At 33.5% G+C, this 18,132-nt stretch overlaps 1 protein-coding gene across 1 annotated transcript; it reads right to left on the bottom strand.

The window, feature by feature from the left end:
- Positions 1-9,733: 9,733 nt before the first annotated feature.
- LOC117934114 (metacaspase-1-like) lies at positions 9,734-17,499 on the bottom strand. Its single transcript, XM_034855731.1, has 5 exons — positions 16,910-17,499; positions 12,202-12,532; positions 11,888-12,008; positions 11,563-11,766; positions 9,734-10,087 (listed from the first exon to the last, which is right to left on the bottom strand). The coding sequence occupies exons 1-5, from the start codon at positions 17,280-17,282 to the stop codon at positions 10,028-10,030; spliced, it is 1,089 nt and encodes a 362-aa protein (XP_034711622.1). The 5' UTR covers positions 17,283-17,499; the 3' UTR covers positions 9,734-10,027.
- Between the last annotated feature and the right edge of the window lie 633 nt (positions 17,500-18,132).

The raw sequence follows: 18,132 nt of genomic DNA, 5'->3' as shown, positions 1-18,132 counted from the left end.
AATAATATAAATTAGTTAATAGAATAATTTAAAAACAATAAAATACAAAGACAAAAAAATAAAATTAAATATTTTAAATTTTTTCATCTTAAATATGTCTTCTTTTTTAAATATTACATATTTCTATTTAATAAAATTTAAAATATTAAACTTTATCATTTAATTTAATATACCAAATATAAAAATCAAACATTATTTAAATTTTTAATTTTATATATTTTTAATTTTTATAATTATTTTTAATTTTAATAATATATAAATTATATATTTATGACGTCACCGGTTCGATAGCGGTTCGATCGCCGGTCAGACCAGTGAACCATGAACCGGTAACTTTTCCAGTTCGATCACCGGTCCGGTTCTGAAAACATTGCACTCTACAGAGCACTCTGGTTCAATCTTATAGGGGCTATATCACATGTACGCAGGCGAGTGGTGGAGTCCCGCTCAACTCATCATGGATACCATCATTTATTTTTTTCAGAAGGTGAAGGAGAAACAGTTAGTTTCAGCTCAAAGCTATCTCATTCCTTTGCCTCGGTTGCTCTCATACTACTTGCTCCGTCATGGACACCAGTTACTCGAGTCTGATCATCGTATGGCTTCTCACACTTATGTTATTAATCAGTGGGTTCGGGTGATTCATTCAGGGTCACAGTTGACTACCCATGGCACTAGACGAAAGAGAGATTTGCACGTTGTCCCACTTCCATCTACTACAGAGAGTCCGCTCCCGTCTGTGCCTACTTTTGATACGAGCTTACCAGTGCTTCCTATTTCTCTTTCACCACCTCTTTCGGGTGCCCCAGAGCCTGTTGTTCCTATTTCTACACCAGTAGTACCAGTCTCCGATCTTCCTAGACCTTCATAGCCTCAGGTTGCTGATGCTACCTCGAGTACCTTATCGATCATGGCTCGTCTAGACACACTTCAGGAGTTATTTGTGTCTATGGACTCCCGCATTGATGCTCGCCTAAGTAAGATGGAGACTCGGATGGATAACCTCACTTTTTCTGTACAGTAGCTCACTTCCTTGGTTACTCCATCTAGACAGAGAGGAGATTTTGTTACACCAGCTGATACCAACCTAGAGGTTGATGGCGGCACTGAGGTGATTGGTTCTGGCTCTAACACTAGAGCACCGACAGTAGCCCATGAGACCATGCCTATTTTACAGACATCAGGTGCTGTAGGACAGGTTGATGGTGAGATCTTCATTCGTGCGACTGACACTAGTATGGACATCATTATTCGGGATGACCCCCCTATGGTACGGGATCTTGGTGAGGCCATTACACCTATCATGGAGATTACTGATCAGGCTACTACACCTATGTTAGCGGAGATAGATGGAGTTGTCACTCCTATCCTTGGCGCCTGATGATCATTTCTATATATACCTTATTCGATATGGTTGTATACACTATGGTATTTTTGGAACATACTAATACTCTTATACTCTCTTTTAGATTCTCACCACTTATGTTTTTCTCTATGCATACTTTTGCTACTCATCTTGTTGCTTTTGTGTAAGACTAGTTTATATGAAGTCCTCATAACAAACTTCTCATTCGATGATCTTAAGGTAATATCTTCCTTTTTCCTTTTTTTTGACCCATTATTCTACACATTGGGGACAATGTGTAATTTAGATTGAGGGGGGAAGGCTTATTAGCCTATTAGCCCTAATTTTTTTCAAAAGCTTGCATGTCATCTTTGGTTAGCTAATGAGATTCTTGATTTGCCTTGGTAACTCATGGTTTATTTGGCATGAGAATGCTTTAAGTAGTATTATTTCTTTAGAATTTGAGAAAAAATGCAGTTAGAGCAAGAGTATTAGTTCACTTACCTTATCTTTATATACCTTTAAGTGCAAAAATAGTTAGGTTGCATCCTTGGAATACCTTCAATTTTTCTTTGATGGTTATTTTCTATTTAAGACTCAAAGCACACACAAAGCACGTGTACCCTTATGGTATCTTGATTAAGATAATTTCTTTAGCTTAAAAAGAGTTGTTCTTAAACAATAAAATGAGGAAATGAAAAATAAAAAATAAAAAATGAAAATGACTGATTTAAGCTTGAGCAATTATCTAAGGGGGTAATGGCCTTGTGTCTTCAAGCCCTGGTGCCCAAAACCAACTGGTTAGGAGTCATCGGTATCTTGTTCGTTACATAAGATAAACTTAGTTTAAAAAAAAAAAAAAGTTTGGGAAATTCGACCTTGTTCTACCTTGAGCTAGGGTGATACCTGAGGGGTAAGTGGCCTATAAAGGTCCTCAATACCTGGTACCTTGGGTGAAAACCCGGGAGTTTCCGGTGGATCCCTATTAAGCCATATAGAAGGAGATTTCCTAAACTAAGAAAGAAAAATCAAAATAAATTTTCCTCCTCTTTAACTTAAAGAATGATGAAATTTGAGTTTAAGAAAAAGTCTTAAGAAAAATACTATGAGGGGACACCAAAATTAAGCACATGAGGTTTAGGTGGAAAGAACCAATCAAGGGAAAATCAAGAGACACTAAGAGGAATGCTAAACATGGATGCACATTTATGTATACGAAGATAAGGTGAGAAAACTAAGAAATTGCATATCTTGTGTCATCTTGCTCAATTCTAGGAAATTTGTCTACTTGGGTATCTTGTGTGTGAAACATGTTATGTTGAGTTAATATGGTTTCATGAATCTCATTACATATTTTTCATTCTTCTTTATTCTTTTCATTTGCTAGGGACTAGCAAAGTTTAGGTTGAGGGGGATGATTGGAGCCAAAATATGTGCTCTAATGGCACATATTCGATATGATTTGTGCACCAAAGGACATTCAAATCACCCAACTTGACCTAAATCAATGCTAAGGCCCTAGCCATGAGTTTGATCTATACTTTGGAGATTTATCTTAGGTTCAAGGGAAGAAAATTGTGCAAATTGAATGACTTTAGATTTTGAAAGATCAAGAAAGGGCTAAATGAGGAAATAAGTGAGTCAAGACTCATTGAATGTAAGGAAAGGCAGAACAAGGATATCATGAGGTTGGAGGATGATAAATGACCTTTATGGAGTAAGAAAGAAGGCAAGAAAGTATGGGAAATGAGGCATAAAGCAAGATTGAGTTGCATGGAAATTTAGAACTAAAAAATCTGATGGCATTATATACTCTGACTTTGAGGACAAATTTGGAGCACTTTCTGGAGTCCATTATATACATACTATATATCTTTTTCGAAGCTCGAGAAGTCAGAAGTCCAACGCTTCAAACGGTTTGCAAATCGGAGCTGAAATGAAGAAGTTATGGCCATTTGAATATAACTGCACCAAGCTGGAGGGTCATTTCGAAATGATTTCGAAATTCAACTTATGATTTCGAAATTTAACTTATGGATTCGAAGTCCACTTCGAAATGACACCAATTTCGAATTCACCCACTGCCACTTTGATGTTCCGCCTCCTCTACCTCGGGAATTACATCTAAAGCACTCCATCCGCCCTAGGTGGACCCCACACGACTAGAAATCACCATTTTATTATTTTTTAATCATTTTTAGGAAATTATTTTGTAATAAGTGGCCAATGAGAGTGTGCCACATGTTAGGTAATTGAGGATATTATATAAACTCTCTCAATTCTAGGTTTTAGGGATCTTGGATTTTTTCTAGAGAATGACATTGAAGGTGGAAGAAGACGAGAACTTTGGTTTGTTTTCTTTTTCTTCTTTATTGAATATATTGTTTTTAGTTTCTTTTGATTCAAATTATGGATTTTTACCCTATTATGGATTGTGAATGTGACATCACCCCCATGAGAGGCTAAGAGCCAACTTGGGGCTTGAAGCATGAAAACCTAAGGGCTAGGAAACCTATAGGGACAATGGGTAAATTACTATAACAATGAGATTAATTATTGGTTGGGTGACAATTTATTATTATTTTTATCCTATCCTTGTGAGTTCGTTTAGGGAATGATACGGTAGGTTATTACTTGATACTAGTGATTCTTGGTAATTCTTGATCATTTGTTATCCTCGTCTTACCAACCGTTATTTGCCCCTAAACAAAGCTATAAGGAGTAGGAAGGGTTAAAAAGCCAAATCTTAAATTGATAATCAATCTCATTCATTTGATGGTTTTAGGAATCTGTTTTAAAAAGGAAAAATTAGGTTTCGGATGCAATTTTGAGTTATAGAACTCAACTTGATCGCGAGTGGCCAAGGATCCCAAAAACCCTAAGATCATATTACTTAAAATACCCTTGTTTTCTCTAATTTCTATACCCTAGGTTGGATTGTGGAAAACCCCAAACTCGAATCAATTGAATTTAAAATCAATATTCATTTTCTCTTATTAATTTAATTTCTTTTACTTAGTTTCACATTATTCACATATTGTTTTTCACTTAAGGATTTAAACAAAAACAATTCATTTATTCTAGTATTGACAATTTTCATAAGCCAGTCCTTGAGAACGATACCCGGAATACTACAAAAGTCGTAATGACTTTTTCTCTAGTTTTTCTTGACCAGAGTTACTACGTAAAAAGGCTAAGTATTTTGGTACAATAGAGAATTTTCGGTCAGTGATGAGTCCTTACATCTTCGTACCCTCCCATTTCTTCACTTCTTTGAACTTTTTAAAAATTTTGGGGACTTTATATGACTTGGATATTGTTTAAATAGGTTCATTACACTTAGGAGGTGGTTAAATGATCTCCGAAAAAATCCAAATCCAAAAATACTAAAAAAATTAGGAAGGGTACGAAGAATGTGAGGAGTCCTTACATTCTTTATACCCTCCCATTTCTTCACTTCTTTGAACTTTTTAAAAAATTTGGGAACTTTATATGGTTTGGATACTGTTTAAATATATTCATTACACTTAGGAGGTGGTCTAATGATTTTTGAAAGAATAAAAATCCAAAAATACTAAAAAAAATCAGCAAAGGTACGAAGAATGTGAGGAGCCCTCTCCATTCTCCTATTATATGATATGTTAAAAATGTTTAGGGAGTTCGTATGGCTTAGACATTGTTTAAATTCGTTCATTACACTTAGTGGGTGTTTAAATGATGCCTGAAAAAAAATCAAAATCTATAAATACTAACAAATTAGTGAGGGAATCTCACATTCTTCGTGCTCTCCCTACTATCCACTTCTTTATGTAAAAATAAAAATAAAAATTGGGATTTCATATGACTTAGATATTGTTTAGATAAGTTCAGTACATTTGGAGGGTGTTAAATAGATTCTTGAAAAATTCAAAAATGGAAATTTACGAAAAAAAAACCAGCGAGGGGTTTGGATTTCCATATTGTTGGTATTTATACATTTTTCGTATTTTCAATATTTCAACCAATTTTGTTGTGTAATTCAATTTAAACGCTAAGAAATAATTTAGTCATATATTCTCAATTAATAATTAGTACACAACTAATTAAATGTTAAGTTAATGTATATTTTATAAAATTTGTTTCTTTTTCTTCCCATTTTTTTCACTTCATAAACCAATTATATTGTTTTTCACACTTCAAATATTCATCAAATTTTATCAACAAATTAGTTGATGTTAAAATAAATTAAATTTACTTTTCCTTAATTTATAAATTATATTATCAAATTATATTGTTTATCTTTTTCCAAAATTTTCTTTATTTTTCTGTTTCATAAAAGAAATTCCCCAAACAAAATAATTACATTAAACATGATTTTATAATTGGTCATTGAAATATAATTGGTTATTGTAATAAGTATAAAAATGTGTGTTGCATGGGATTAATTCCCATGGCAACCGGGTAACTTAAAGAATTGGTTTTCTTTAATTTTTTCTAAATTTTGCATGTCATGTGCCTTAATCCTATTAACTAAAAAAAGGTGGGTATGGTACCGAAAAGTGATTTTCGGTATCCCATAACCCTTTATAATTTCAACCAAAAAATTATCACTCTCTCTCTCTCTCTTTTTCCAAAAAAGTGACATGATTTTGCGTTTTTATTATTAATTCTATTATTGAAAAATAATCTATCATTACATTTTTATTTAAATATTTATTATTTATAATATAAATTCATTTTAAAGTAGATTAAAATTTATGTGAATTTTTAAAATATTATAATTTATTGTCACAATTTTTTAAATGTTATTATTTCATCATTTTTATTAATATATATATATATATATATATATATATATATAGTCCTTGAGCCATAAATTGAAACTCGGTTTTGGTATTGAATCTTGCTTCAACCCGTATGTTTTTTGTTTTTCTATGTAGTAAGATTGCCTCTTACAATATCCCCTCATTGATCTTTTATTTACAAGAGATCTAACTCAATCTACATCTATACATTCTTCTATTTAGAGGTGACATTTGTGGATCTAACAATTCGTTGTGTTGATTTCATCATCCACAATCCTTCCTTAAGTTTCGAAATCCCTGAATTGTGTGTTTGGTTGGCACACTGTAAGGATCGGTTTCTTCTTCCGCAAATTGAGTATTAGAAAAGTTATATATATCCCTGAATTGTGACATCCCACATTGGATAAGGGGAAAAATTACGCTATAAGTATGAATTTCTCTTAATCTGTAAATGCGTTTTAAAGTCGTGAGGGTCCTTTAGATTTAAAGCGAACAATATCTACATGATTAAGAGCAGGTCGTTACATTAATTGTACTGCTACTACTTCAACTATTAAGACATTTATGGCATCATTCTCGTTACATAGATTATATAGCAACTTCTTCATTGATGAAATTTTCATGAAGGGTTTTTGGCTTTTTAATACCGGATCCAAAGAGTGCTGAAAGTTCTTGTTGGTGGCTTCTAAGAATCACCATTCAGGCATTCACTATAAAAGTTTCAAAGGCAAGTGAGCATGACAATGGAGGTCTCAGGAAACTTGAACCGATTCATCAGCAAATACTTCATACACTAGGCATCGTTCACACCTCCCTTCAGCTCATTCCGCGGGTAACAGTACGACACATGACCGCAGATCACCGCCTTCTTCCGGCCCTCTGGCATCTGCCCATGCAGACGGTAACGCCTGTGGTGGAGGGACCGAGCAAGGACCCGCCTTCGTGACTGCTTGGCAGATGGCGCAGCGGAGCGACCGAGCTCCGAGAGGGAGCTGCACTGGACTGCGGCAGCTTGTGTAGTCCACCAGCGTCCATATAAGAAATCTTGGTACCTCACTTTCATGTAGCAAAGGAATCTATTTGAAAAAGGAAAATATTCATATTAATGGATTCGGGTATAAATACCGCCTTATTTGAAAGAAAGAGACTAAAAAATGTAATTAGATTAAGACTTTGCTACGGTATTAAATCGATACCTATCCTAATCGTAACGTGTCACATGTACATTTTAGTTCCGTTATTTTATGATTCATTTTCCTTCCATTGTTTTGTATTTTGATCTCTTTTATTTATGTATTGTCCCATCAAATAGTCTAGATTTCGTTAAAGTTGAGATTCCAAATTTAAAAAATATCAAACCGAGACCCCAACATTTTAGATTAATTTAAAAAACGAATAACTTTATACTTCCTCACGTTCGAGCCATGTTCAAGAGAAGGATTTTAAAATATTTATTTTTATTTTTATTTTGGTTCATAGATCATATGAAAATGTTAACACTCAACCGTTTTAACAAACTAATTAAATAAAAAAGACATTAACAATAAGCCAAAAAACTAAAATCTCAATATAACTAACAAAATAACATATTTCATAATCATTTATAAAAAGGTTAATTTCATTGACGTCCCTAAAGTTTGGTCTAAATACATTTAACCACCTTTATAAATTTATTTTATTTTACATATTTCATAATCATTTATAAAATAATTAATTTCATTGAGACCCCTAAAGTTTGATCTAAATACATTCAACCACCATTGATTTCAAAAATTTTTGAATAACACCCTTATAAATTTATTTTATTTATCGAATTTATTTTTTGGAGAGATTTGAAATAAAAATATTTTAGATAAGGGTATTTATATATATATATATATATATATATATATATATATGAAATATATTTATAGGGGTGCTAATTAATGAAATTTGAAACATACGATGAGTTAGTGTATTTACAATAAACGACCGGGGTGTCTCAAATTGGGATAAGACTTTATAGAAAGCCATATTCATTGCATTATTGAAGGATGAAGGGTACAAAAATAAATTCTATATGTAGGGAAAAGGAATAATAATGAATACGATGACGGTGGGAGGTGGTTGGGTGAAGGAATATATTGTATGGTTGTGAGCGAACCCCACAAGCTGAAAACAAAGACTACCTACCAAGCTCTTTTGATGTTGACTTTAGCCAGAGATTTTACTTATTTTATTTGGGATCCTTCTTTGAACTTTGAAGTAGTATCATTCCAAATTGCTATGAGCAATCAAGTGGCCCATCTTCAAGATTTTTATAGGAAGTCAGAGAACTTTGAATCAAGCCTCAGCTCCACCTCTACTACTATCTAGACTCCATTCCACAGTGATTTTGGCTAAAGCCTTTTTATTTGTAACATTTAATATTTTTTTTTAAAAAAAATATTTTTATTAGAAATATTTTTGGTTAAAAACTTTTTTTTAAAGAAAATCATTTAGATCCCATTTGGAAGAAAAATAAAAAATTTTAAAATATTTTTTAAAAATTAAAAAAAAATCATTTGTAGTGCTTTCGTGAGAAGTACCTAATAGTTTTTCTTTTTTGCTTTTTCTTTTTTTTTTTATTTTTTCCCGTACATTCTCCCTCAAATTTTTCAAAAACCAAATATAGCCTTAAGCTATGTTTCTTTCTAGATCGCCATGTTTGATGTAATGGTTGATTCCTATCAAGTACAAAGGAAAGAAAAAAAAATAATTTTTTTATGTTTAATTCTATTATGAAAATATATATATATATATATATTAAATTTAATAATTATTTTATATGCTATTTCAAACTTATTTTTTCTTTTCTTATCATCTTGTAAATGTTACTTAAATAATTTAGAAATACATAAAATTTTAATTATTTTTTTAGTATTTTTCATAAAACCAAACACAACAAAAACTATTCTTTTAATATTTTTTTATTTTCTCGATATTTTTGGAGAACCATAGCCAAAAAAAAGTACTAAGGAAATAAAACAAATATCAAAGAAAATGATTTTTTTTTCATGTTTGATTTTATAACAAAAATATAAATAAAATTTAAAATTTATATATTTCAAAATTATTTAATTATATAAAAGATGAAAAATAATTGAATTATATTTAAAATAGCATATAAAAATAATTTAATATATTTTTTTTCTTTTCCCCTCATTTTTTCACCAATTTTCCAAAAATTAACCGTAGCCTCAAGGGCTTTAGAACTCTTGTCCCCAATTGCACATTAAAAATAATTGATTTTAAAAAAAAATAAAAAATTAATATTTTAAATTAGACTATTTGAAAATTATGAAATGATTAAAATTAATAAAAATTTGAAGAACTTAGAAAATATTATAGTGAATTATTGAATGACTATTATTACTAAATATTAAATATTAAAAATAATTAATCCCATATGTTACTGTGAATGGTGAGTGAAATAGTTATAATATAATGAATTGATACAATTATTAAATATAATAAGTATCATAGTTATAAATAATTATTATAAATAGTTCAATAAATAGGATAAATATAATAAATGATGCAATTAGGAAAAAAAAAAAAAAAAAATCAACCAGAGACAAGACCATAAAAACTATCTAGTTGATTTCCTGACAAGAACTAAGTTGGAAGTAGATCAAATCTTAGCTTAGCCTCATGATATATAACCTGGTATCAGAACATATGATCTGCAAGAAAATAACTCAAGCTGACAATCATATTAGGAAGGGGAATTCCAAAGCCATGCCTAATGTTTCCCATGATTGCAAGAAGATACAACAATAGTTTACTGACAGAAAGGATTGTGGGCAATGGCTTTTCTCAGCAACTGTACACTTAAACAAGCCACAGGATGGAGCATTGAGCAATTGAGCTCTCTCAATCAGAGGATGAAAGGCTTTGAGTACACGTCAAATGGTTCGTTGGCAGTTAGTTGTGGTTCCTGCAGCAAACAAGGGAAGGGAAAGATCCAAACATGAGCATCAAGAATATAAGCATGAGATGAAGGGGTGTCTTCAAGTCTGTCTAACATAATTAGAGAAAAATACTATTGGTTTGGCTTCATCGTTTACTTAATTGGATGAATGAGTGCATGAGATTGCTCAAAAGCCAATAAAAGTGCACATTGTGAAGTTAGCTAGTGAAATATTAGCACCATTTAGTTGGATGGTCATACATATTGTTATGGAAAAAACAAGAATAGACAACAAAAAAATAAGAACACACACAAATTTACATGGAAAACCCCAGACGGGAAAAGCCATGGGCAGAAGAGAAGAATAATCCACTATATCAAAAATTGGTACAAAAGAGGAGAATATAAATCCCTAAAAACCTATACACCATCCCATATATATATCTATGGGAGAGAAGAATAAATAAAGTAGGAAAGAAATCCATAATTTTTTTCAACTGCAAAGATTTCGGGTTGGACCAAAAGAGAAAATCGGGTCACCAAGCTCTAACAAATATAAAAACATCAAAATATATTCATAAGGTTTTTGAATAGGTACAGAAAAACCAAAAAAAAGGGGGAGGGGAGAGGGGGCTGGTTGGGGGTGCAGGGCAGGTGGCAAATGGAAGTATGTTTATCATTAACAGGCTACTGATTGGTATGAGAAAATTTAGCAAGAACTTTCCATATCATCACTTTAATGTGTATGTATCTATAAACATTGCAAAGAGAATATTTAGGCATTAGCAGAATTCCTTTTTGTTACGACGATACCAAATCTGTCTTATCAAGGACTTAACAAGTAGGTAATGTGCGCTGAACATGAAAAACTTAAAAAACCCATCTCTAATATGATCAATACTATTTATGCAGAGAGAAAAAGTGATTTCTAGGTTCTGGATAAAAGCAACGGGCTTTAAGACATTGTGTAGATAGCAGTAACATAAGGTAACTGTTTCCATACATATGAATTTCTCTTATTCCTGTTTCCCATTAGCCAAGCTTAACTGTGCCAACAGATTTAGAAAGATGTTTAAAGTCCCTTTATAACATCTCACTCTCTTAGCAATCCCATACATTGTCCCATGGAAGCAATTTTAAGCACTTTTTCTTAATGGGGTTCTTAAATGTCACTTGTGATAAATTGTAGTTCTAGTAGAATTTGCAATTGAAAACCAGATGCCTTTTGGATGGCTAAGTTTATGCTGGTGCTGTTCCCACTATCACTAATTTTTTTGCATAAAATTTCTATTCAAGATTCTTACCATGCAATAAAAATGTTTACATGTGTATACTTAGTGAGTGAATTATTAGTTATATTGCCATTGTGTCCCTAACTGTTTGGCCATTATCTTTTTCTGATTTAGCATTTTGGATGGTTATTGGAATGGAATATAAAACCTGACAAAGCAGTTTTAACAGCATACACATTAAGATGAATATGGTAGCAAAGAAAAACATACCTGCCTCAACCCACCACTAAGACTCTGTCCTGTCAAAAGCATGGTGAGAAGAGATGTCACAACACCACCCCCAAGATTGTCTGTATTACGGATGGTTGATCGCATTGAATTTAGCATGTTCCCATATGTAGTTGCATTTCCAACCTCTATTGCTTGGATGAAAGAATAAGTCATTGCACCTGTTGAAGTGATCTTTGATAGAGCCTGCCCACATAAAAGGCTAAAAGCATTAGCTTGAAGGTTTGTTTTTCCATGGTCAGCTGAGAAATATTCTTGATACTCTAGTTAAATCAAAAGAAGAAAAATAGAATGCATAATGCATTACCGACGTATCAGCAGAGGTTTGATTATCATCACAGCCGCTAAAGGAAATGACCTCCCCACCACTTGTTCCTTTCCATATACCTGATGGGGGGCGATGGTCCTCCCATATATACTGTCCGCTCCTATGGCCACAAAGGAAACATCTATAAGCAGGGTGGACTAAAAAAATGGACAAGGGAAAATTGGAATTGAATCCTATTAAAAAGTTGGCATATATAGACAGAATTTATGGTTTTTCATTTCTTTTTATACTCTCTCCACTTATCACATGGTATTCACAAAGAAGTGTCGTTTGGAAATACCAAAACAACTGACCTGTTCATTCTACAGAGGAATGGTAAATCTAACACAGTGCCACTATGGCATGCATCAATGATTGCATGAAGCTTAACTCCATGAGGAAGAGGCCTAACAATTGCTGCATTGATTTCATCATCGACAATCATTCCCTGAGTTTCAAAGTCCAAGGGGCAAAGTGTCTCATCATATCCATCTACCTCATCTCCAGTGTAGTTTCTCTGTTGCGAACCATGACCAGAAAAATGGAACACCAGGGAGTCTCCTGGTTGACACCCTTGTACTAGCCAAAACATTGCCATTCTCATGTTGTGTTTGGTTGGCTTCTTGTAAGGATCGATTTCTTCTTCTGCAAATTGACTTCCAGAAAAGAATCAAGCATTAGAAGTGAACAGGATGAAACACATATACAATGGAAATTCATGAGGAATTCTAACAGAAGTTCATTGTACAATAGCTACTATTAAGACATTTAATAGAAATTAAAATCCTCTTCACTGCTGGATATTTTCATATATCTAGTCATTCATACATTAAGAAAGCAATAATCTAATTACTGTCAAGTATCTCAAAGTAAAAACTTTCTAGGTAGATAAGGATAAGGTGCCATGTGGGCAAAACTGAGAAGCCACCGAGCTTCAGGCCCAAGGAAACTGATTCCACAGCTTCTCCAGGGTAGCAATGCCTCAGGAACACTATCTTGCAGAAGAGACATCCAAGGGTCCTGCTTTGACCATGAGCACCCCTGTCTCTCATTCTTAATATATAATTGTAAATAGGAATTTGCTTCATTTTGTTTATCATTATAGCCCCGCAATGTGTAAAATTTAGGAGATTATTTGCAGTTTTATTGGTTTTTCCATAAAAATGCAAAAGTTGAGATAGGACTACACCCAGTACCTAAAGATTGTCACGTTGTTGTTTAGTGAATGCATATAGAGCTTGGCCCATAACTCCTTGAGGTGAGGAGACTAATGCAGCAGATGTTCTATCTTATTAAATTTTCCAAATGAAGTTAAACTAAATTTGATGTGTTTTTCTTGCTTAAAAACTTTCATAGGATGGTTTGTAAATAATTTGACCCCAGAATATCTTACTAAAAAAGTGCAACACCAATTCACTAAAATCAAGACATAGTGGTTTTATCATGGAAGTGAATGCATGCATCTATATCTTGCTTCTTAATCATGGGAAGATTGAATTAAACAATTCCTATCTCAAATTGCCTGAACAGAAAAGAGGGCCAAAAATAAAGAACCTTCTTTCCCTTGAAGTTGGCATATCAATTTTATTTGTTATAGATGTGCTGAACATGTTCCTGTCTTTTCATTACTGGAAATATGATAAATCGCATTCTTAACTGGGATAGCTGCTTCAAAACTCGTTTTTCTATTTTATGCATCAATAAGGCGTTATTTTTCATACCTCTAAAATGTTAAGGTAAGGTGTACTAAACACCTATTTTCTCTAGCCATGAAAAGCCTAAGAATTCATGATAGTTATTTCACAGAGAAAAAAAATGGCTACAGGTACTTATTAACAGATGTTGTGACATTAGATGCATGAGTGAGGAATATATATATATATATATGCATCAGGCATATAGTGAGTTTTAAACTGAGAGGTTAGAATTCTAAGAAATCCAGTAACTTCGCTTGGTAGTTTTAGTAATAGATTTTCTAAGAAGCACTATTCACTATAAAAAGAATGTAATGTATTTTCTTTTTGGATAAGTTTTGAATCAACCAATTACATTAGTATTTTCTCCATTGGAGACAGTGATGCAAATGCTAAGAGTTATCTAACTGATCTCTCATTTGCTGCCTTCTCCTTTCTCTATTTCTTCTTCTACTAATTCATTGAACCAGACAATCTCTCACCCAAATTGAAGAAGTCACCAAACAATTCAATGCTAGATAACCTTAGGACTAAATTCAAGAAATCATTAGTGAGTTGAAGCAACTCTTTCTTTGTACAACACTGCAAGGATAAAGAGCAAGTTCTTAATCTGCACTTTGAAAGCCAATCAGAAAGTTGACCTCAGTTTCAAGGAGCTACCAGTAAAAATCTCCATCTTTTAAATACTTTCTAGTTCTTCTTGGATTTCAGCCAAACCCCTTTCCACTACCCATTGAGACTAAGAATCAGCCACCAGTCCAGTATTATGACTTTTATCTTTCAGCCATGGTCAAGTATTTCACAGGCTCCTCTTGAAGAAAACTTTTACCATAGCCCACATCTAGAGCCTGCCTATCAAAAGTCTATGGCTGCCTAGAAAATTTTCAGAAAAACTTAGTAAAAGAGGATTAAAAATTCTATGGAAAGTATAATCTGCATGCATACCTATATTGGATTACTAGGGAGGATGTATTGAATATAATCCAGATTCTTACCTAGATTGGATTACTACCAATGCAATTCGTGGTCCAGCTCTTATTTGGTTGAGAATTCAAGTTCATCAACAAAATTAGGTCCACTTTTTAATTAGTTCCTGATCCATTGTGAAAAACTGCATGACCGGAAACATTTTCCAGTCTGTTATGTAACCTCTCTCAATTCAATCTTGTCACACTTGACCAGGAGACAAGAAAGTGAACCATTACATCTTGCAGCCCATCAGTGAGCCAGATGAAAGTATTCTATCCAAGATGAGACAGCTAGGGTTTGTACCCAGTTGACTGAAGAATCAGTCCAGATTGCTATGCAGATCAAGATAAGCTTAAAAAGAAATGTACCAATAGCAAGCAGCCTATATTTGAGAATTTTAAAACTTCAGAGAATGCTGAATCAAGCATATTATCCCACACCCAGACTCCATCTAACAACAATTGGCCATCTTTACAATCACTAGGCAGCATGGGGTCTAATTCAAAGGTTTGATCAAGCATTCAATGCTTTAGATGCAGGGGGGACAGTCATTGTTAGGCTCATAGCCAGTGACCAAAAAAACAGGAGGCTTTGCCAAAAAATCAAGATAAGAAGAAACCAGATTTGGACGATTAGATGAAAGTGATGTGGATCTTAACGTCTTAAGATTAACTGATGGAGACAAGGCACGTAATATCGTGCCAAGAGGATTGCTCTATAAAGCAACAGCAACAAGGATGGTGCATGTTTATCAGATGACAACTTTCAGGGCCAAATACAATGCAATGATCAACTGTAGTGTCTAGTCACATCCTCAGCAAAGCTTAAAAGGAAAAATTGTTACGCAATATCCTAGTGCTAGGAGTGTGCCACATCCCCTTAGGTCCATCTCTGCCTTATAGGAATGATGCCAAGCATGACGGAAAAGCTAAAACATGCACATTTAAATCTAATTACAAAATCACACTTCAACCAACAAAAGGATTTGAAATTCGTACGTCATAGAAATTCTTACCCATGTTGAGGAAAATGAAGTATAACACTTAATTAGCACAACCCCCAGAATTTAAAAACAACGAAATAAATATTTGAATGAAACAATCAGGATTCATTCGGGAAATTTGAGACTGTTTCAAGAATTTTGTTGCAATCAAGTCAAACCAGGTAAACATTCATTCATAATCAATATCCAATACTTAATAAATCAAAACTAGAAACTTTAAGGCCATGTTTGGTTCCTAAAAAATACTTAGGAAAGGAAAAAAAATTCTAAGGAAAACAATTTTCTCATGTTTGGTTTCACTATGAAAAATACAAAAGAAAATGAAATATTATTAAAATTTGTTAGAAACTTATGTATTTTCAAATTATTTAAATCTTTATATAGAAGATGAAAAATAAGTGAAATGGGTTTGAATAACCATCTAAATATAATTTATTAACTTTATATCTATTTTTTATTTTCCTCATCTTTTTCTTTCCTTCCATTTTTCCTCTCTATTTTCTTTTTCTCTCATTTTCCCTCAAAATTTCCAAGAATCACTTCCCCTTTTTATAGAACCAATTAAGGAAGAGAAAAGGAGACAAAATTTTGATTCGCAGCTTCTAGTTAGGGTTGCTCAAAGGGAAAAGATCACCTCTACAAAGCCAAGAGGTAAAACAAGCACAATTCAGTCCAAGAGAGAAGGTGAAATTGTGAATCTTATGTTCTATACCTTTTTTTTCTCTTTTCCCACCCTTTCCCAGCATCCAGATGGATCAAATCCTAAATCCATTTTCTTCCCTTTTCCCTTCCTTTCCCAGCCGATCCCAGCAACCAATCGGATCAATTCAAAATCCTATCCACCTTGGTTTCCTATATTTGTCCACCTTTTAGCAGAAACCAAATGGATCGAACTCACGATCCCATTTATTTCCTTTTCCTTTCTTCTCCCACCGATTCCAGCAATCAAACGTGTCAACTTCAAAATCCCTATCTCTTTCGTTTTCCTCTCTTTTCCCCACTTTCCACAGCACCCAAACTGCACTATACTCAAAACCTCATTTTTTTTCTCCTTTCCCTTTCTTTTCTTAACTTTTCCCAAGTCCCAACAACCAAAGAGGACCGAATTTGATCTCACCTTCTCTCCGTCTCATTTCCTTTCCTACATTTCCCTATCAACCAAACTGGACCAAGCTCAAAACGTCATTCCCTCTCCTTTTCTTACCCTTTCCCCCTTTTCGCAGTAACCAAACAGACCGAACTCAAAATCTCATTCTCTCTCCTTTTCCATTCCTCTCCTTCCTTTTCCCAGCAACCAAACAGAACAACACAACAATCCAAAAACAAAACAAAACAAAACAAAAAGCACGAAATTACCAGTAAGCATGAGAACGGAAGCCTCGGGAAACTTGAACCGATTCACCAGCAAATACTTCATACACTTGGCATCGTTCACACACCCCTTCAGCTCATACCGCGAGCTGGTGTACGACACGCCGCACACCAACGCCTTCTTCCTGCCGTGGACCCCCGCCGGCTGCCCCGCCGGCATCTGCCCGTACGGAGACGGAACCGGAGGAGCCGGCGGCACAGCGTGGTGGCTTTGGGTAGACGAGTACGCCGGCGTAGGGACAGCCCGGGGATCCGCGATCCGGGTGACGGCGTGACAGACCGAGCAGCGGATTGCCCGGGCCCCCGGCGGGAGCTGCAGCGGAATGCGGCAGTTTGAGCAGTCCACCAGCATCATCATTTCAAAAGCTGAAAGCACTTAGGAAATAAATGTGAAAACTGAAAACTGAAAGCTGAAAGCTGAAAGCTAATATCCAAAGATAGCGGGGAAGGACTTGAAGAAACTTAATCGCAGCTGAGAAAGGAGATTGGAGACGATTGTTTAACTGAATGGATGGTGGCGCAGACACTGATCGCGTTATAGTGCCGGCGTAAACCAGGAGGCAGATACGAAGAAACCACGAGGAAATGAAAGCTTGGCGTTCCTCATCATTTTCGCCCTTTCTACTAATTTTTTTTCGTATTTTATTAATTACGTGATTAAGAGATAAAAAAAAATTAATATGTCTACGTGAACGCGACTTGTCAAAGCTCATGTTCATACGACCAATGAAGATTAATTATCCTTACCTAATTTAGAGGGTAATTAATTAATATAATTTAATAATTTAATTTAAGTTAATTTTTTTATATCTATCACTCCGTATTCAGGAATATTTTAATGCCTATTTTATAATATTTTTAATATGTATGTTAATAAATAAATTTATTATTTAAAATTAAATAAATTAAATATTAATAAAAGGAGATGAAGATAGATATGCTAATTTACTATATTCTTTTTTATTTTTAAATAATATTAATATTAAATTTTACTCAAATATCAAATAAATATTTCTTTTAATATTGAAAAAAATTCAAAGAAAAAACTTTATAAATTACATCATTAAAAAATGATTAATGTTTATAAGGTTTCGTTTGACAATAATTTTAGAAAATATTTTTAAGTTAAAAAATGTTTTTAAATAAAATTATATTTGAAAAAAATTAATAAATACTTTTAAAAATATAAAAAATAATTTTTAGAGTTA

Source organism: Vitis riparia, chromosome 16 (assembly GCF_004353265.1).
Source record: "Vitis riparia cultivar Riparia Gloire de Montpellier isolate 1030 chromosome 16, EGFV_Vit.rip_1.0, whole genome shotgun sequence".
NCBI classification, from domain to species: domain Eukaryota; kingdom Viridiplantae; phylum Streptophyta; class Magnoliopsida; order Vitales; family Vitaceae; genus Vitis; species Vitis riparia.
Note: the sequence above shows the minus strand (reverse complement) of the source record. Positions and strands in the feature narration are given on the sequence as shown.